General features: G+C 51.6%; 1 protein-coding gene across 3 annotated transcripts in view; it reads left to right on the forward strand.

Moving 5' to 3' along the window:
• Positions 1–20,270, forward strand: part of STEAP3 (STEAP3 metalloreductase) — a 41,565-nt gene extending 21,295 nt beyond the window's left edge. For all 3 annotated transcript variants that reach the window (XM_033112333.1, XM_033112332.1, XM_033112331.1), the window contains 4 exons: positions 779–1,278; positions 2,896–3,423; positions 10,327–10,491; positions 17,531–20,270. In XM_033112333.1, coding sequence (XP_032968224.1) covers positions 787–1,278; positions 2,896–3,423; positions 10,327–10,491; positions 17,531–17,812 — 1,467 coding nt within the window. In that variant the 5' untranslated portion in view covers positions 779–786 and the 3' untranslated portion in view covers positions 17,813–20,270. The remainder of the gene's footprint in view (positions 1–778; positions 1,279–2,895; positions 3,424–10,326; positions 10,492–17,530) is intronic.
• The last annotated feature ends 537 nt before the right edge of the window (positions 20,271–20,807 follow it).

Here is a 20,807-nt window from a genome sequence, read left to right on the forward strand (position 1 = left end):
AATTTGGTGACAATTAAAATATAATTTTCCCGATAAGTTTACTGTAAACTCCTGGCCCCAGTCCAGGGTTTCCTCCCTGTCCATTTATACCTCAGGCTCAGTGAAGGAGATCACAGGGCACCCACTCAATCTCAGGGGCCCATTTATGTCATGACCCACCCCAACCCTATCCTCGGAGAGTGGGATTTCAGTATTCATTCATTCATTCATTCAGCAAATATTGAGCACCAGCTCCTTGTCAGCCCTGTGAACTATGATGAGATCCAAAGTGAAATAAGGTCCCTGCCTTCAAGCTGCTCAGCATCCACTTAAAGAAGGGCATCAGAGGTACCATTTCGAAATGCAGCATGTAAACAAGCAGAGGACCATGTCTGCCTTTCCTAGTAATCTAAGGTAACACTCCACGATAAGGAGGTTGGGGTTACATGGTCACTGCTGGATAGGTTTCCCAGATAAGCCTTTTGAAAATAAGCATGGCATTGCATAGCATCGCCAATGGAAATGCTATACCCTTCTTTCTGACCATTTCTACTCTTGCAAATTTATCCTGAAGAAATAACGTAGCAGGAAGAACAAAGGGTGGAGAGCAGAGTGCTTCCCCCGCCTCTTTCCGAATCTGTGCCCTCCTCGGGAAGGGGCCAGGTCTCATTCAGCTTGTCCCCCCCGCGCCTGCACTCGTGAAGACCCGATTGACCACCAAGTAATGGACAAGAGACAGAGATGGTCGGAAGGGCAGACCGGTAGCCCTCCGCTGACTGGTTCCTGTTTTCTCTTCCAGCCACCAAAATGTCAGGAGAGATGGACAAACCGCTGATCAGCCGCCGCATGGTGGACAGTGACAGCAGTCTTGCAGAGACTCCCAGTGAGGCTCCCAAAGTGGGCATCCTGGGCAGTGGAGACTTTGCCCGCTCCCTGGCCACACGCCTGGTGGGCGCCGGCTTCAGCGTGGTGGTTGGAAGCCGCAACCCCAAACGCACAGTCGGGTTGTTCCCCTCAGCAGCACAGGTGACTTTCCAGGAGGATGCAGTAGCCTCCCCCGAGGTCATCTTTGTGGCCGTGTTCCGGGAGCACTACTCCTCGCTATGTGGGCTCAGTGACCAGCTGGGCGGCAAGATCCTGGTGGACGTGAGCAACCCCACGGAGCAGGAGCACCTTCAGCACCGTGAGTCCAATGCGGAGTACCTGGCCTCCCTCTTCCCCACCTGCACGGTCGTCAAGGCCTTCAATGTCGTCTCTGCCTGGACCCTGCAGGCTGGCCCGAGGGATGGGAACAGGCAGGTAGGTGCCGGGAACAACCATCATACCAATAAATATCAATGGCTGACTTTCCTTGAGGGCCCTCAGAGTGCTAGGTTCTCTATGTTCATTGTCTCAGCTCGTCTCACATCACTGCCAAGTTCCGTTTTATGGAGGAGGAAACTGAGGCTCAGAGATGTTGATGAACTTACGCCAAGTCCCATATTCTTTCTTCTATGGTAACTTAATTATCTAGGGAGCAAGGAAGAAAAGGTTGATGGCTTTCTTTTTATATTTAGAGTCAAGAAGGGAGAGACTTTGCTTTTAGAATTGTACTCAGAAGGAGGAAAGTAACACACTTATGTGCCAGGCCCTGAAGAAGAGTGTATGTATATGTCCCAAACTTTATCTCATTTATTCGAAGGTCTTCCAAGAACTGGGTGGATTTCTCAGAATAGTCAACCACAGGTTTTTCTGGGGGTGGAAAACGGCTGCAGAGAATGGCCAGTGCTACCTGCAGTTCTTGGCAGGAGGCGCTCTCTCAAGACAAGGTGGTTTTTAATGCCCAGAGGCCAAGCATTGTCCTGGAGGAAGAAGCCAGGTTCCACAAGTATGTGAGAACTTCTACCAGTGAGTCCAGCCCAGATGCCTCCTCTGCGCAGCTCATGCCAGGCTGTGGGGGAGCACACAGGTGCCTGGCCACTCCCGTCTGCAGGGACTCCCATATGTGGACAGGCCAGGAACAGTGGGTGAGTGTTGGGTGGTGGGGCGTGAAGGGAACAGAACTAGCGGCTGGCTGGAGAAGACTTGGAGGTCAACGTTGGCCTTGGCCCACCTCATGTTGTTAGGCACAGGGAACAGCAGGGCATTCCAGGCTGAGGGGACAACCTGAAAGGCCCAGACCTCAGTTTCTCACCTGAGAAACGGGAACAGCAGTACCTGCCTGAAGGCTTGTGGCAAGGCTGGGGGATTACACATGCAAAGCCCAGTACACAGAGCTGGGTCAATGTTGGTAGACTAGAGAGACCATAGCAGAGTCAGCAAGGCCCATGGGGTGTTTGGGGACATGAGGACACCAGTGTGCCTGCATGAGAGCTCATGGTGGGGAACAGTGGGCTACGAGACTGGGGCTGGCTTGTGGAAGGCCTGGCGTGCTGGCTGAAGGCCACAGGGCGTGGGAGGGGGCCGAGGGACATGATTGAAGGGACACTTGTGGACTGAGCGATAGAGCTGCACCCATAGCTGCACATTCTGGGCCATATACAAGGCCCAGTCGTTGAGTGACTCCTCGGGCAGACCACAGTCCTCGAAGTACCTATTCCACGGGGCACGGTGGTTGCCTAGGTGGGCATTTTGCTTGTGGAGGCTGGTGGTGATGAACTGGGCAAAACACTCCCTGCTAGGTGGCCTCTGGGTGACCTCTCCTTGAATAGTGGACATTACTGGGCCTGAGACTGGGAGGCTACAAGGGGCCAGGAAAGACCCCTGGTCTGAGAGTCAGCGCCGCCTCTGCTCCCAGCTGTACCGTTCACTGGCAGCTCAATGGGCCTCAGTTTTCTCAGCTGTTCAGTGAAGAGTTTGGCCCTATTGTTCTCTGCGGCCCTGCTCACCCCTCTGGCCTGTGAGCCTGTCTGATTCCCCTTCTCCTTCCTCCCACAGGTGCCCATCTGCAGTGACCAGCCAGAAGCCAAGCGCACTGTGTCAGATCTGGCACATGCCATGGGCTTCACGCCCGTGGACATGGGGTCCCTGGCCTCAGCCCGGGAGGTAGAGGCCATGCCTCTGCGCCTCCTCCCTGGCTGGAAGGTGCCCACCATCCTGGCCCTGGGACTCTTCATCTTCTTCTACGTCTACAACTTTGTCCGGGATGTGCTGCAGCCCTACGTGCAAGAGGGCAAGAATAAGTTCTACAAGCTCCCCCTGTCTGTGGTCAACACCACGCTGCCGTGCGTGGCCTACGTGCTGCTGTCGCTGGTCTACCTGCCCGGCGTGCTGGCGGCCACCCTGCAGCTGTGGCGTGGCACCAAGTACCGGCGTTTCCCCGACTGGCTGGACCACTGGCTGCAGCACCGGAAGCAGATAGGCCTGCTCAGCTTCTTCTGCGCCTCCCTGCATGCAGTCTACAGCGTCTGCCTGCCCGTGCGCCACTCCTACCGCTATGACCTGGTCAACCTCGCCATCAAGCAGGTACAGCCACGCATGTAGCCCCAGTTCCAGGACCAGCCGAGCCCCTTGGTGCAGCCCGTCCGTCACTGTGTTATCTGTGGATTCTGTCCTGACTGGGCAGTACCTACATCCTGCTGGCCAAGATTTTGAGTATCAGTGAACAAAACATGACAATCCCTATGCTTTTGGGCACAGGCCAGGCAGGGGAGACTTAACCAAATGCAGCAGTAAGTTATAGATGGTTTTTAGAAGCTCGTGAACGCTAAGGAGAAAAACCAAGCAGGGGAGAGTGGTGGAGTGCAGTTGGAAAGGGTCAGGGGAGGCCTTGCTCGGGTGGTGCATAAGTAAGGCAGGAGGGAGGAGAGAGTGAGCCCAGGGCTAGCAGGGGAGCAGCAAGGGCAGAGGTCCTCGGCTGGGAGCTGCCTGGCGCAGGTGAGGAACGGCCAGGAAGCCCTAGTAGCTGGAGCCGAGCAAGGCGGTGGTGGGTGAGTCCTGACCAGGCCCTTAGACTCAGGGAAATAGGGAGCCAATGAAGGCTTTTGAGTAGAGGAGTGATGATCTGTCTGATGGTTTTTTTGGTTTTGTTTTTTAAAGATTTTATTGTGGAAGGGGAATGGGACTTTATTGGGGGACAATGTGTACTTCCAGGACTTTTTCCAAGTCAAGTTGCTGTCCTTTCAGTCTTAGTTGTGGAGGGCGCAGCTCAGCTCCAGGTCCAGTTGCCGTTGCTAGTTGCAGGGGGCGCAGCCCACTATCCCTTGCGGGAGTCGAACCAGCAACCTTGTGGTTGAGAGGATGCGCTCCAACCAACTGAGCCATCCGGGAGCTCAGCAGCAGCTCAGCTCAAGGTGCTGTGTTCAATCTTAGTTGCAGGGGGTGCAGCCCACCATCCCTTGCGGGAGTCGAACCAGCAACCTTGTGGTTGAGAGGATGCGCTCCAACCAACTGAGCCATCCGGGAGCTCAGCAGCAGCTCAGCTCAAGGTGCTGTGTTCAATCTTAGTTGCAGGGGGTGCAGCCCACCATCCCTTGAGGAAGTTGAGTCGTACCAGCAACCTTGTGGTTTTGCGCCCACTGGCCCATGTGGGAATCAAACTGGTAGCCATCGGCATTAGGAGCACGAAGCTCCAACCACCTGAGGCCCGCCCTGTCTGACGTTTTAACTGGCTCCCTCTGGCCATCCGTATGGAACAGACAATAGAGGGTCAATGGCAGATGCTGGGAGACCAGTTAGGGGGCTGTGCTGAAACACAGATGAGAGGCAGTGCGGGTTTAGAGTGGGGTGGGAGCAGTGGAGGAGCTCGAAGGTATCAGAGCTGGAGTACAGAGAGCCACACAGTAGATGGGAGGTGGTCGAGGATGACGCCGAGGTTTTGGCCTGTGCACCTAGAGGAACGGAGTTGCCATCTGCTGAAATGGGGAAGGCTGCAGGAGCAAGACGTGGGAGCCGGGGGGATAATTATTCATTTAGGAAACCCATATGGTACTCTTCTGCCAGCAGGATTCCTGGGAAATGAGGGGCCTCTGGCCAAGCCAGGTAGCAACACAGGCAGCATTAGCTGGTACCTGTACCCCCAGAAAGAGGCCCCCATGATGCTACCTTCTCATTTATAAGCTCACAGGGCCTGATGCTGAGTCCTAAGCTCAGGTCTGCAAACAACACTGCTAAATTCCACCTCCAGTCCCCAGCCCCTAGCCAGGTATACGGGTCCTGCCTACTCCAGGACACTAGTCACCCAACAGAGTTTGGCCCAGGTACCAGTGAAACACTTCTCATCCACCCCTCTTTCTAGCCCAGATGGCTTCTGCAGTTTCTATTCCTGCTTGGGAGATACAGGGATCCTGGTGGAGCTGGGCCCTCCCCAGGTACACTCCCCAGGTATACTCACCATGCAGTCATCCCCCGGAGGCTGGACCCCCTCCCAGAGCAGGATCAGGAGGCAAGGTTGGCCTGTTGCCTGGGAACCACAGACCTCAGCCCCTACTCTCTCTCAGGGCCCCTGCTTCCCTGCTGGCAGCTTCTCAAATGGCCTCGTCCTTCCCCACCCACGGACACCTGGCATCATGCATCTGTTTGCCTGGGCTTTCATAAGAGAAAAGGAGAAACCCAGACTTCAGGCAGAAAAGCACGATGTCTGCTGGAAATAAGAAGAAGGGAAAAAATAATAGTCACAAACTTTAAAAAAAAAGAAAAAGCTTACTCTGTTCCAGGTACCATTTTAAGGGCTTTACATACTCCGTGTGAATCCATTTAACCCTTATCTCACCCCTATAAGCCAGGTGCTATGCTGCCCTTATTTTACAGATGAGAAAAGTGAGCCACAGAGAGGTTAAGTAATTTGACCAAAGTCACACCGCTAGTCAGTGACAGAGATGGGATTCCGATCCAGCCATTCTCCAGATCCGTACTGCTTTCTCTAGGGGAAGCAACTCTGATGAACAGTTGAGTAAATGATCCCAAAGCTCAGGTCATTCACTCATTCATTCACTGAACACCTATTGTACCAGGCCCTGGGGTTCCAGAAGAGAGTAAGACGGACAGTCTTGTCCCTTCCCTTAGCAGATGTGGGGAGGTGTGGTGCTCTGGAGGCCAGAAGCCTCGGCTCTTGTCCTCCAGCATCCCTGGTTGGAACGGAGACCTTGACCTTGAGCAAGCCACAGCCCCTCTTTTGTCCTCAGAGCCCTGATGTGTAGATCCCGGTCTCTCCCACTGCTAATTTTTTTGATGCTCTTTGATACTTTCTTCTAAAAAAAGCCAGCCAACTAGGCAGGAGGCTCTGTGTGGTTCCTCAGGGACTGGCACTGTTTGCTGCCCAGGAGGTGGCAAATCTCAGTGGCAGGCATTTTAGGTAGTGGGTGGGGAAGAAGGAAACGCCCCTCCCCCCTAGAGCCCGAGGCAAAACCCTGTTCCCCTCTGACAGCCTTTGTCTAAATTCTCTGCCCTGCCAAGGTGCTCCTTGATAGTATGTTAACCCAGTTTTGCCATGATGCAAATACCAGGGCACAAAGGGGCACATGCCAGGTAGTTTCCTTGAGTTCCAAAGCCCTTTAGGGCTGTAGGCACCCCTCGTGGAGGTTGCCAGGCAACGATCACTCCCGCAGGACAGAATCATTCTCAAAGACAGCGAATACTTGCCGTACAAAGGGGCTTAAACTTGTTCTGCAGAGTTCTGGAGAGCAGATCCAGGGCTGACGTGGGTATGTCAGGGACGGCGGATGGTTAGAGGAAGGCAGGGGTTAACACAGAGCAGAGCAGCCCAGAAGTGGTGAGTTGCCCAAACCTTGAGGTGTTCAAGCAGATGCTGGATAGATAGTCTGCGGGTCGGCCGTGCTCTCCAGCTCTGAGATGGGCACTGGAGGCTAGTCTGCATTCTGCTCCTAACAGCGGGGCCTCGGGGCACCTGATGTGTGGCTTTCCCAGCCTGCCCTTGGGCCACCCTCTCAGGGCCTCTGGTGGCTGCCCTACTGGGCCCTTGCAGAAAGGGACTGTGTTAGGGAGGGCACAGAAGACTCTTTCTGCAAGGTTTCCTTTAAGCCCCTGAGTCTGCAGACTTGGAAGCAGAGCTGTATACCAGCTGTGGAGAAAACCTCTGACCATGTTTAGGTAGTGGGTGGGGAAGAAGGAAACGGACAACAACTAATAGTTCTATAGTACTTTCTGATTTGGTTGTGTGGTTCCCTAGAAGTGCATTTCAAGATCAAGGTCAAGATCAAAGAAAATGTTTAACCCCCACACTGTTTTCTTCCCCTTGACCCAAATCTAGTCTAGGCTGTCAGAGAGGACGGTCTAAAACTCACATTTGGCCATGTCACTGCTGAAAAGCTCTCAGTGCCGCCCGGCTGCCCTCGGGATAATGATAGATTGCGATGCAGCCACTCCCGTCAGCCTCATCTCCCCGCTGCTCCTGGGCACGTCACACTCTGCTCCCAAATTGTCCTCTGAATGGGTGAAGCTCATCCCTCTTGTCCTGGGCTCCTTACCCCAGGACACCTTGACAGCCTGACAAACTCCTATTTATCCTTCAAAACTCTACTTCTGTTAAGCTTCCCCATCCTCTCCCCCTCATTCCCATGCTCCCCTCTATAAAATGTCTTTTGTCCACACGTCTATGATTTTGCTTACGCATGACTTTGTAGTCGCTCTTTTGCACGTCTGTCTGCGGCCTGACTCAGAGCTGTGACGGGGTCTTCCACCGCTCGAAGGTTCCTAATCCAGATTCCCAGCTCACGTGCACTGAGTGGCTGGTTGTGAGCTTGGCCACCATGGAGCCAATACCAGGCATCTCTTAAGAGGAGTACATGCAGAAACTGGGGCAAGGACCAAGCTAACTGCCCGGCTGCCATTAGGAGCTACAGCAGCAGCCACTTATATTAATCACCTAATCTATGCCAGTCACATGCTACTCATTCCTCCTTTTCATCCTCCTTCACACACATCCTCCTTTTCATCTTTGCAGTAATACGGGGAGAAAGAGCGATGCCTTTAGCCGGGGAAGGGACTGCCCCGGTCCCATGACTGCCCCCAGGGCAGAGTCAGCATTGGAATCCAGGCCCTGGGACTGCAAGGCCATGCCCCCCCCTCCCCCCCTCCCCGCCACCCACACACACAGGCTGCCTCTTTCACACCCTGCCTCCCCCATCTCCAGGTTTGGCTGGTTGTTGGCACCACCCTCTCGCCACCCACCACCCATCCTTGGGACATGGAGAAACGCTAGTGCTACGACTCCGCTGGTCCCCCTGGCCCTGCGTCCTTCAGTGTCTAACCTGCAACCTCCAGGGAAAGGGAATCCCACATGAAGGCCACCATTTCAGCTCCTTGACAAACACTTTCCTTGTCGTTCTTGACTAGCTCTAAACATGGCAGAATTACTAGAGGAATGGAGAGCTGTTAGGTCTACGTTCCAGGTGGCCGTGTGTGACACTGGTGTGGGGAGCCCTGAGAACAATACTGGGGTTCAGTAGGTAAGAACCTCACAGGCTAATGAAGGTGGTTGGATCCAGGCCCCTCACCTCCCCCTTCCTAGTGTCCCTGCGGAGTGGAAATATTAGAGGAAAAAAACAAGACATTTTGCAAGCAAATGTGGTATGTGTGTAATCATCCAAACTCTGACTTGTGACATTAACTGCCTGATCTCACCAAAACACAGAGAGCAATGACTAATGAAGTATACTTGAAGAACAAACAACTTGCTATGAGGAGATGACTTAGTTAGCAGCCGTTGTTAAGGCTGCGAAGGTGTGAGTAAGACTCCTTCGGGCTCAGTTATTCAGGAGCCCTCTCTGCCCTCTGCGGGTAATAGCGGCCGCACCTTTGTAGCTAACACTGACATTTGCTTCGCACGCTAGCAGGATCAGGACTTTACACATGACCTTACTCTCTCAGGCGGAGAAACGGAAGCCCAGAGTCACACACCACTCGTGGTCAGGGTGAGACTCTGGGTCCTCAGACTCCTGGTCCTTTTGAGGCATGAAGACACCAAAGTGAGCCAGCCTGCCCTAAAAGAGAACAGAGGCAAGCGTTTTTCTCAAATCACAGGAAAACTACCCAAAGGATGGCATTTTCTGTTGTTTATAAACTTTCTCTCATGAGCTTTTCAACCATTTTGCTCAGCCCACTAGATTCATTTTTAATACTGTATCTGATAACTGGGCTTGGATTATTTTCTTCCTGCTGAAATACTTTCTTAAAAACCTGTATGAGTCATTCTGTTTTGTGAAGCAGACACCTGCCCTACTAAAGCACTGTCACATTTCCTAATGGAAATACTCTTCCTCATTCTGCTGGTAGAATTAAAGGACCAGCATTTCATGGTGTCTCACCGAAAACACCTTGACTTCCAGGAACTCCGCTACCCGGTCTCATTGGGAAATGGTGGTTCTAATGGAAGGACCTTGATAAAAGTTCTTCCTCGTGTGGGTGCTGTATGCGTTGGGTGTCGGCCGGGCTGGGGGGGGGAGTTCCAGGTGGGGGCTCCAGCTACAAGGACACTCCAGGTGGGGACGGAGTGGGTAGAAATCTCTGGGCCCATAGGATCACTATTTGTGTGTCCCTGGAGCTCAGTGGGGGATCCAGAGCTTTGTGAGAGCAGATAGCCTTGTTCTCTGCAGCCTGGGGCCTGGCACACAGTAGATGCTTTACAAGAGCTTGCTGGTCTGCGTAGTGAGTGGACGTCAGTTTCTGTTGCCTGACAGTCGTAAGCCAAAGCTACACGCCTCAGACAGAAATGGAGACAGTTCAGTGGGTGCTGGGGGCTTTGAGTCTGGAAATGTTAACGGGTTTAGGTCTGTGTGTGTCTGTCTTTGTGCCCTGAATGTGAGGCAGTGGCGAGGGCAACTTGGGGGACCAGGAAGGCAAAGGGTCTGGGGCTGGGGCAAGCAGGCAGCAGAAGGATGAGCCAATCTGGCTGAAGTGATTCTGGGCTAGGAGAGCTCCGCCCATCCCTCCTTTTGGGGACCGGGGGACCAGAAAAGCAGGTGATGTGGTCATGTTTGGAGGGTCTGTATGTCTTGTTGACTTCGGACTTTTACCCAGCTCATGTGACCTTCTGGTTGGCTGGCCCCAGGCAGATCTGTGAAAGCCATGGGGAGCGAGCCCAGCCCTTGGAGCCGGACGGCCTGGGTCCTGATCCCAGCTCTGCCATCTCCTAGCTGAGCCTGACTGTGAGGAAGGTACTTGATCTTTTTGCCTCATTTTCCTGTTCTGTAAAATAGGGATAAGAGTGACCTCTAGGTCATTCTAAATAGGGGTCACTCTAAAATAGGGATAAGTGTGAGGATTAAGTGATCTGATACCTAAAAGGAGCTTAGAACAGAGCCGGGCATGTGTCACGTGCAGTGGAAATGAAACGTTGGTCGTTCTTGCATCCTAAGTAAGGTACTCGCTCATATTGTCATATGCTCATGGTTTTCCTTCCATCCACATCAGGTCTTGACTAACAAGAGTCACCTCTGGGTTGAGGAGAACGTCTGGCGGATGGAGATATATCTGTCCCTGGGAGTGCTGGCCCTTGGCACGCTATCCCTGCTGGCTGTCACCTCGCTGCCATCCATTGCAAACTCGCTCAGCTGGAGGGAGTTCAGTTTCGTTCAGGTAAAGTAGGTCTGCCTCCGTTAGTGAGCCTCAGCGTGGCCCTGGCCTCGCCTCTCGTGTGCAGGCGCCTTCCCCACTGCAAACTGCCTCGGCTTTGATAATCGGTGTAACAGGACCACTCAGTCAAATGCCAGGGGCTTCTGAACCATGAGGGCCCATCCACGTCTGCTGATAAAGGGGCTGCCTGAGACTAGCTCATTCTCCTGACATCTGGGGAAGCCAGATATACGCATGTGAAGCAATCAGGCAACAGAACACTGAACCCTGGGGTAAACAGTATCAGTTTCTACAGTTCTTGAGCTTCCTGAATAAAATCCCATGATGTGCAGTCATTGGGCATTTCACTGGTCTAATTGGGAATAAGTGAACCAGTAAGTGAGCCTAGCCGACCACCCTGCACCCTCTTCTCAACCCGGCCCTGTTGGTCCCTTAACCTTTTGATTCCGGCAGGGCAGATGGGAAGTGAACACTGGGATCACCCGTATATAGGGGATGAAACACAGCATTTCCCAGAGGACACCACTCCTGTGAAAAAATCCAGAGAAGAGGAGGTCTGCAGTCAAATGAATCTGAGTAAAGATTTGCATCTCCCTAAGAGATTCACAATGCTCTTCAGCACATCAAAAATTCTAATAACGTCCACAACAACAAACCTTGTTAACCAAACTTATTTGTGCATTTGCACTCTTCCCCTGCCCCCTTTTTTCCCCCAGATAACAGATGTCTACACTCCACAGAACACACGCTGAGAAACGCTACTAGTGACAAAAGATTCTTTATGCATTTATTCATTCAATAACTATTTATTGAGACTTACTGCATGCCAGGCATCGTGCTAAGCCTGGGATGCGACAGGGAACAAGACAGGCATAGCCACGTTTCAATTGTAAGGACAACTGAGACAGAGACCTGTTTTACACTTCTTTGTCACACCTGCCACTGTTCACCATACAGCGCACATGGTCAGCTCCCCAGTGTTGACAGATTAACTCACATCCCCTCCCATGGATGGGCGCTGACTAATACTGGATTCTGCCACCGCTATTGTGTCAGGGCAGAGAACAGCTATCGTATCCACCCCCATGTCAACAACAAGCTGTTGCAAATCTCTGTGTATCGAGGACACAGTACAGGATTCAAAGAGGGATGCTGATGGTGCCGTGCTCTTATGTAATACAAAGTCATTGCTCTGATTGGGAATGCTTATATTCCTTAGAATAAGACAGAGTTGTGGTTTTTTGTTTTCGTTTTTTTTTAAGTATGTCTGTGTCTGAATCTCACTGCCTGCGCTCATCTCGGAAGGTCCCTGGAGGAGTGCTCAGGGCTGACACATGACGGTATTAGAGGGCAAAAAAAAAAGAATTTTATGTCTTGGCCACTAATCCTCGTGTGTCACACACCCAAATCTAGGATTTTCCTGTTCCTGCCTGGAGTATCGCAGGGTGCATGGTTTATCCACAATTAAAACAGACTGCAGGTTGCTCCCCTCACCAGAAATTTGCTCCCTTAAGCAGCCGCAGATTACAAGCCGGGCTCTGGCTGCCTGGAAAAGCTAGAGGATTTGGTTTTGTTAGCCAAGCCGACTGGGACCTGTGCAGCCACACTCTCTGCTTTACATATTGAAAGAGTCGAAAGACAACTAGAAAGTCCTCCTGCCACTGCAAGAGCAAGGGGCTTGGAAGGCGGAGAGATGGGGAGAAAGGCAGGATTTTACTTATGGAAATCAAGTGCCCACATTCTGTCCACAAAAACAGGTGCTCCCTCTCCCGGGAGTGCAAACAGGAGGAGGCGCTGTGAGCGCCAGGGAGCCGTCCTGGTGCTGTCACTGTGGGTAGATCACACCTACTTCTGGAGCCTCTTGTAAAATGGAGTAAGTGCCCTGCAAGGATGCTGTGAGCCCCTGGGAGAGACTATGTGTGAAACAAGGATAGAAAGCATTTTGGTATTATTCTCAGAGCATGTGGCCACATTTCTATTATCCCTGACTACGCTACCCATCAGCCATTTCTGAGTTCAGTAGGAGGCGGCGAGAAAGGAGAGAGGCCCAGGGACTCGGACCCTGGGCGTGAGAATGGTCCAGGTCAGTGTTTGCAAACTGGGTGGATACTCACGGGTGGGTCATGAAATCAATTTCGTGGGTCACAGCCAGCTTTTTCCTTTTTTCTAAAAGAAGGGCGCAGCTCAGTGGCCTATGTGGGGATCGAACCAGCAACTTTGGTGTTAGTAGCAACGCGCTCTACCCAACTGAGCTAACCGGCTGCTCACAGCCAGCTTGTTAAAACATGAATGGAATAGAAGGGCAAAGAAAACGTCAGAGTGCGTTGCATGTTGTAAGGATAGATATTTTTTCAGTCGTGTTTATTTAGTAGTTACACATACATATGTGGTGTGCCTGGTTGTGTCCTGGGCACTAATGTAAAATGTAGTTCTTACTATGAGTCACCATCAAAAAAGTTTTCTTGGAGCTCTCTTGGAGAAATACACATACACAGGCCCGTCCCCGACCTGTGGACTCATGCCCGGGGATGGCTCGGGGGGGCTCTGGAAGTCAGTGTTGGGCAGCTGCTCAGGTGACCCTTAGTGCACGAGGCAGTGTGTGGCAGCCTCTGGGGAAGGGCCCTGGGTTTGGAGCCAGCAGACCTAGGTTTCAGTCCCAAGACCTCTACTTTCTAGCCCTTCAGACAATTTTTCAGCCTCTCAGAGCATCTTATGTCCTCATTTCTGTCCGCTTGCTGTGGTCACCGGGATTTGAGCTGAGGACACGTACAATGCACGACACATGCACCCAACAGTGGCTGCCTGATGTCTGAGCTACGCTGCCGTCGTCCCTCTAAACTTAGCACTTGCCAGTGCGGGGCACCCCGGACCCCATTTCCTTCCCCTGCCACACGTGACCGCAGCAGGTCAACAGGAGGATTACAAAGTGTCTACGGAGATGCCATGGTTCTCGATGGGTCTGGCCCAAGCCCTGGGTCTCTAATGATGTAATGATAGCTAAAGGTGTGCTGATTCCATAGAGGTGACCTGTGCTTACGTTTATCCTTTTGTTCTCGATGCTGTTTTCAAAGTTTTTAATTTGGGTTTGTTTCTTTGGGTGGTGGTATTATTGTTTTGGCTTGGTTTTGGCTGTGGTAACTACTCCTAATTAAGCCAATGAAACAGCATTAGACTGCAAAATACCCAGATCAGTGCAGCTTACCTGGACAGAGAAATTAGGACTCAGCTCTTAGCACCTTGGTGCTGCCCCAAAGTCAGAGGACCTTCCTGAGACCTTGCCTGCTCCAGTCACCGGCCTGAAATAATGACAGAGACCAGCTCTGACCCAGCTTCACGAGCATCCATGCCACAGTAATTGGGCACCAGTAGGAGCTACCTGAGGACCTGGCTGCTTCTTTTTTGCTAACAAGCTTATAAATAATAAAAATGGCCCTAGCTTGGGGCAGGGTGGTTATTAATTGCCCCATAACAATGCCTCCCTTTCTTTGGGCCTCCTTTAGCTATTCTGGGATTTTTAAATTGTTCCCAAGGAGAATTTTTGAAAACAAACTTGCTGGCATCCTCCAGGCTCCCATTGGGATTGGAAAGTCACAGGCCCTTTGTTACTGGCTGGCCTGTGGCTGGCGTGCTCTCTCTGTGAACCACTGCCCCAGGCTGGGGCTTCCTGCCATCTGTCACCATGGGATTTTGGGGTGGCAAAAGGATAAGGATGTATGAACCAGTTCAGCATCTCCATACTCCCAGTGTGTGTTCTGCATGCCCAGCGCAATCCATCACTCGCCAAATTAGGGGCTGGGGACGGTGGCTCCAGGGCATGTCCCTGAAGGAGGCACTAAGGCCACACTAGGGCCACCAGGGCTAGGCCCCTACGCCCAGTGGGTTCCCACTGCTGCAGCATCTGGGAAGCCCCACGATGCAGAGTGTGGGCGCATCGAGGCCCTTGTGGGTCTTTGTCAAAGGAACAGACAGGTCCAGGTTCATGCCAGCAAATGGCCCGGACAGTGGGGCCATGACGACTCCTCAGCTTGAAGCTGGACGTGCTTGGGTGATGAGCGCCTCCTAAATTAGTGGTCCATAGTCCTGGCTGCACATTAGCGTCATTGCTGGACTTCTAGGAGCTACCGATGCCCGAGCCCTAACCAATGCAATCTGCATTTCTGGCACTGCAGCTTGGGCATTAATATTTTCCCAAGCTCCTCGGGTGATTTTAACGGGTAGCCAGATTTGCAAACCACAGTCTCAGACTGATAAACTCTCAGGGACAGAAGGCACTTCCCAGCCATTTCAGCAAACCCCCATAAATCCACGCCAGTAGGCTGAGCAAGGGTTTGCAGCTGGGCAGCTGGCTGGGGAGCATCAGGATGGTTGTCAGGCTTGTTCATATTTCTGATGGTCAGTGCTGGCACCTTCTCCCCGCCCCCTTAATTTTTTTCATTGTGGCAAAATGCACATAACAAAATTTACCATCTTAACCATTTCTAATTATACAGTTCAGTGGCATTAAGTGAAATCATATTGTGCAACCATCACCACTGTCCATCTCTAGATCTCTTTTCATCTTGCAAAACTGAAACCCTGTGTCCATTAAATAACTCCCCGTTCCCCCAACCCCTGCCCCTGGCAGCCACCATTCTATTTTCTGTCTCTATTATTTTGACTACACAGTTGCCTCATAAAAGTGGAATCATTTGTCTTTTTGTGACTGGCTTATTTCACTTAGCGTAATGTCTTCAAGGTTCATCCATGTTGTAGCACTGTCAGAATTTCTGTACTTTTTAAGGCTTAGTAACAGTCCGTTGTATATATACGCCACATTTTCCTAACTCATTCATCTGTCAGTGGAAACCTGGGTTGCTTCCACATTTTAGCTACTGTGAATAATGCTGCTATGAACATGGGTGAACACATGTCTCTTCAATAGATCTCTCTATATTCTAGATATTAATCCCTTATCAGATATATGTTTGTAAATGTTTTTTTTCAGGGCTGGGGACCTTTTAACCCCCCGTCTTCTTCAATAGCAATAGATCAGAACTTGGAAAATGTTGGTGTGGTTCAGAACTTGCTAGATTTGGAGTTCTTGATAGACGTGTCTAAAAGTGACAAGGATTTGGTTATATGTGACTCACAGTCAAGGAGGCCTCCATCTGGGGGCTGGCCATATTAATCCGACATAAGAAGCAAGTGAGTAGTGGTACAGCCAACCATGGCCTTTCGCGGGGGGCTGTGTTGAGCCAGGATGTTGTTAAGAACAGGATAAAAGGATCCTAGACATGGTCACAAAGCCGAGACCGTCCGGAGGTGGCTAAGAAGGGCAGACTGGAGATCTTTGGCAGCCAGTATTTTAACTGGGGTCAAAAATACAGTACTTGGGAACCTGTCTGTGAACTTACAGTGGATAGTCATTAGAAAATGTTTATTATTGTTTTAAATAAAAGCATTACCAGGAATTCTTCCAAACCGTGTTTTTCCACTGACCGAGGTTCACCATCCTAGTGTTTGTGCTAGAGTGGATACAAGCAAAGCAGCCCCCACACTAAGGAGGAGTGAGAATGAGGCATAGTGGCAAAATCAGACCCACTTAGAAATGTGTCGGAGGAGAATGCAAACAAGACAGTGTCTCTTAGCCAAGCCTCTGTACTGATGCTGACAAGCTGGGCTGGAAGGAAATCCAGGAAGCCCAATGGCAGCTTCTCCATGGAAAGCGCCAAACCAACCTATAAAGAGCACGCTGAGGTACCGCCATGCTGCCACATTTCAATGAAACCCTTGCATTGAGTCCTTGCAGAAGATGCTTGTGTTCTGTTCATTGCTTGATGGGTCACTGTTTTTTTTCATTTCCTGTGTAATAAAATAGGTTTCTTTTGCCCCCATATCTCTCAGTGGTTCCTCGGTGTTTACAGAATCAATCAGACCTGCCCTTTGCCCCCCATAAGCCCTACCCCTCGGTCCCCTCTGCTCTCCATCTAGGGGCTGGAGGATGGTGCATCTGTAGAGCGCTGCCCCTGCATCTCTGATTTTAGCTTTTGGAATCACTTCTCACTGAGGCTGATTTAGCGACTTGGCCAGGGTCACAGTGCCTGTCGTGATCAACACCAACGGTAGCATCTAGAGTGCTTCATTTATGGTCCACAAGAAACCTGACATGCAAAAGCCTCCCCAAGGCTGGAGTTACCGAGCAGCTCTTTCCAGCTCTTCTCACGTACACTTCCCAGAGAGCCATCAAGGAGCTCACCGTAGCTGGCAGTGACCTGCACATGGCTTAAGGGTGGGGCGCTCCGTGGTTAGATGACCTGGACTGTTTCTGTCTGGGTTTGCGGTGGTCTTGATCTCCTCATGGTCATCAACCTCCTTCCAGGCAGGACAGCAATCCTGGTGGGCTTTCCACCCGGTGTTCATGCCTCAGTGTGTGGGCAGGTAGTAAGGGACCAGCGCGCTCAGAGAGCATCTGCATGGTGTCCTAGGCTTTATATACAGTGTCAGGTCACCCAGCCTGCAGGCCTTGGTAAGCCACCTTCACTATCGATGCCAAATCCACGTGTCAAGTACATTTTTTACTTTGTGTTTATCTTTGAATCAACTTAAAATTCATTCCCTTTTTTATCTGGCCTTAGGCCAAATGTTATCTGTGAAAAATATGATTTGGGTATGCTAGCAGACACTTGTTCCTTTAATATACATTAAAACACACAAACCCAGTAAAATGTTTTTAAACTTCTTTGAATATTTAAAGTCCTCTGGCAGCCACCAAAGGCACAAATAACAGTTATTTTATCGGAATCCTCATGAATCAATTAATCCTATATCTTCAAGGTAGAAGCATTATTCCTGTTTTTCTGTTGGAGAAACTGAGGCTCAGAGAGTTTAGGTAGTGATAAGATCATGCAGAGGGTGAATAACAGGACTGGGATTTGAACCCAGAGCCCTGATGGCTAGAGCCACACTCCTTCCTTCCCCTCTGCCAGGCAAGCAGAGGAGCCATTGGTGGAATCATGTGTCCATCATCCCTGGGCCCTCACTCCAGCCTTCTTTTCTCCCACAGTCCTCTCTGGGTTTTGTGGCCCTGGTGCTGAGCACTCTGCACACGCTCACCTACGGCTGGACCCGCGCCTTCGAGGAGAGCCGCTACAAGTTCTACCTGCCTCCCACCTTCACACTCACGCTGCTGGTGCCCTGCGTCGTCATCCTGGCCAAAAGTCTGTTCCTCCTGCCCTGCTTAAGCCGCAGACTCGCCAAGATCCGGAGAGGCTGGGAGAAGGACAGTGCTGTCAAGTTCACACTGCCAATGGACCACACCCGGGCCCAGAAGACGAGCCACGTGTAAGGAGCCTGCCGCATCTGGCTCGGGAAACCAGATGCAGGGCCCTGAGCCTGTCAGGGATTCTTTTCTTGATCGTGCAGTACAGTGTAATGTGCACAAATTGGTGGTTTAAAGTCCAAATTCCTGGGACGCAAATGTATTCAATAATATTCAGAACGATACATGTGTGTGATATATATGTTCATACATATTTCATATATATAACAGGATTTGCAATTATACTTATTTAGCTAAAATGTTGAGTCCCTGAGATTTCAACATGTAGATTTAAAAGCAAGTGCCAGATGTTAGGAGAACAGCAACTCACATTAGTGTGGCATTTGCAGAAATATGGCAGTGAGGGGCGTGTATCTTGGTGGAGTCGACCCACTTGTGCCTCCCACTCCCCTTATGCTACCTTCCCAAGGCTTTTGCAGACTGGGGTTCTAAGGTGGCACGGCAGACAGGAGCTCTGCCTGGAGCCCAACCTTGCCAGGCTGCACCAGGCTGAAGAGTCACCAGGGAGCAGGAGTGCGGCTCCTCCCTTGCTCTTCCAACCTTCAGTGGGAGCGAGGAGGTGAGGGGAGCCTGGTGTCTGTGCCCTGAGGGTTCTTTGCCAGGTTGGGGGGGGCAGGGCGGGCCGGGAGGGTGTTTGGGGCTGAAGTTGCTCCCCCGAATCCTCCCTAAGCTGGGGAGATTTTTTCCTTAGTCAGAAGTCAGCACTGCCGCTGCAAATTGATCCTCCTGTGGGAGTGTGAAGTCACCTCCTCCCAGAGCCACTAATGAACCCTGTCTTGAGAACGAGTGTAATTTCTTTCCCTCCTTTAAGTTGGTGATGACCGTTCTTTCGACCGCTGTGCCTTCGCACATTTTAGATCATTAGTTTCAATGTCTCCAGGAAGGCCTAGAGCAGACCCTCCAACAGTCCAGGGGGAGGGGAACACAGGGCAGAGCTCGCAGAATCACAGCCAAGCCCTTCTGGGGGCCCGGCCCAGGACCGATCGTCTGCATGGAACTGGGCCTGTGGAAAAACACTGGGGATCTCTTCAGATGTCCCCTGCTGCTGCTGGGCAGAGAACCCGTCTTCTGAGCACCCAGAAAACCACACTGGCTCCAAGTTCCTCTTATTGGAGGGTCAAATTTCAAAATAGCTAGGAGGGTCTTTTCCCATCAAAGCTACACACTTGAAATGCTGCTGCCCCAAAACATAAGAGACTGGACCACCGCCAGGGCCACAGGGCGTGTGCCCTTGAATCATCTGCCATCCCTCACTGATTCATGCTGAAACTGTTTTCACTTCCCCTGTGGACACACAGTTAGTTGTTCGCCTCCAAGCGCTCCACCCGCCCACCAGCTTCTGGCAGAAGCAGGGTAATATGTCATCTCCACACAAAAAAAGCACCTTTGAACACAAAGGGGGTGAGGTCCTGATGGAAGACATCAGTGAGACGCACACTGAACTCTACTCTGAACGGGAGATATGGGTCCCACTCAGATTTCGTAGGTCTCCTGGGTCAGAGGTCCTCTTAGGATGGAACAGAGAGTCTAGCCGGCAAAGGCTGAGCAGATAGTGCTACAGCGAGAGGCTGCCCCTGCCTCCCCGGGAGGCTTCATGAACTCATGTCTGTGGAGCACATTAGGGTCCTTTAGTGAACAGGGAGGGAAAATAAAAAAGCCAAGGGTAAGACTGTCTCATTAGGCCAGTGACTGATGGAGGGAAGGCAGTGCAGGCAAAGCGATCGCTTCCTGCAGGTGTTTTCCGTCTGCCGTTCCGAGGCTGGGCGACAGAAGCCTGTCTCCTCTATTGGCTCCGATGGAGCAGCAGCCATGGAGCTCAGAGAGGCTTGCTGCAAAGGAGGCAGGCAAAGCAGAGCTTTTGGCACTTGCTTGGCAAAAGAAGGGCCCAGCAGTTTCCTGCTAATAGGCAGCAGGGAGAACATGGGCAGCTGGAAACCACCCAGGATCGCCAGCCCTAGTCAGTACTGGCTGCCTTCCCTTCTCCCAGCCTCCCCGGGCCTGGGGATAGTCCTTTACACCAAAGATGCTGACACAGGGCAAAGTCCAGTGTGCTCTCTCCCCCTCCCTGTCTACCTCCTGCTGCAGGTGCTCCTCAGAAGGGAAAGGATGCCAAGGTGGGTGGCAGGAAGGAACAGGTACAACCGGGGACCTGCCAACTGGATAACCAACTCCTGAAAGGCAGGGTGGGCTGTGGGCTTGGCCTTCATCTTGTGTCTGCTGCTGTTCTTCCTACCTCACCAGGCAGCTGGCAACAGCATCTCCAAGAGAGCGGGTCACTCCCTTAGAGCCTGGGAAATTCTGTGTGCCTCTGGGTACGAAAGTGCCTGAACCAGCGTACTCTGGGAATCCTAAATGCCACAATCAGAGGTGGACATTTAAAATGTATGCCATTGAAAAAGTTTGTGTGTTTTGACATTATAGAGCTTGTCTAAGCAGCGAAAATAAACACCTAACCGTCTGTGAATCTCAGGCTTTTACGAGTATTCCTGTCGTGTCCATCACCTGCCCACTGATTCGTTCATTAGCTCAATGAGCCTTTTGAGTGGAGCTTGCTCTGAGTTAGGCAATGTGCAAGGTTAGCGCGGAATGATCTGGGCTGGAGCTCACCCGGCAGAAGGGCAGACGTGCAGACCTACAGCTACAGGCCGGTCAGGAAACCTGCGAGATCCAGGTGACGTGAGCAGGGGGACATGAATGGAGCACCAAGGCCCGCAGAGGGCGGGGAAGGCTTCCTGGAGGGACAGTGTCTGCACTGTGGTTTACAGGCTGCAGCCTTGCATGTAGGTTAGAGAAACAGTGCTTCTAGAACTATAATGTGCATGAGAGTTGCATAGGGATCTTGTTCACACACAGGTTTTGATTCGTTGGTCTGGGATAAGGTTTGAGGTTATGCATTTCTAATAAGCTCCCAGGTGTCACGGATGGGGTTGGTCCTCAGACACTGAGTAACGAGGGCTTAAATGTTCCCTTTGTGTCTGCTGGGCTATAGTCTACAGCGCAC

The sequence above is a fragment of the Rhinolophus ferrumequinum genome, chromosome 8 (genome assembly GCF_004115265.2).
Source record: "Rhinolophus ferrumequinum isolate MPI-CBG mRhiFer1 chromosome 8, mRhiFer1_v1.p, whole genome shotgun sequence".
Classification (NCBI taxonomy): domain Eukaryota; kingdom Metazoa; phylum Chordata; class Mammalia; order Chiroptera; family Rhinolophidae; genus Rhinolophus; species Rhinolophus ferrumequinum.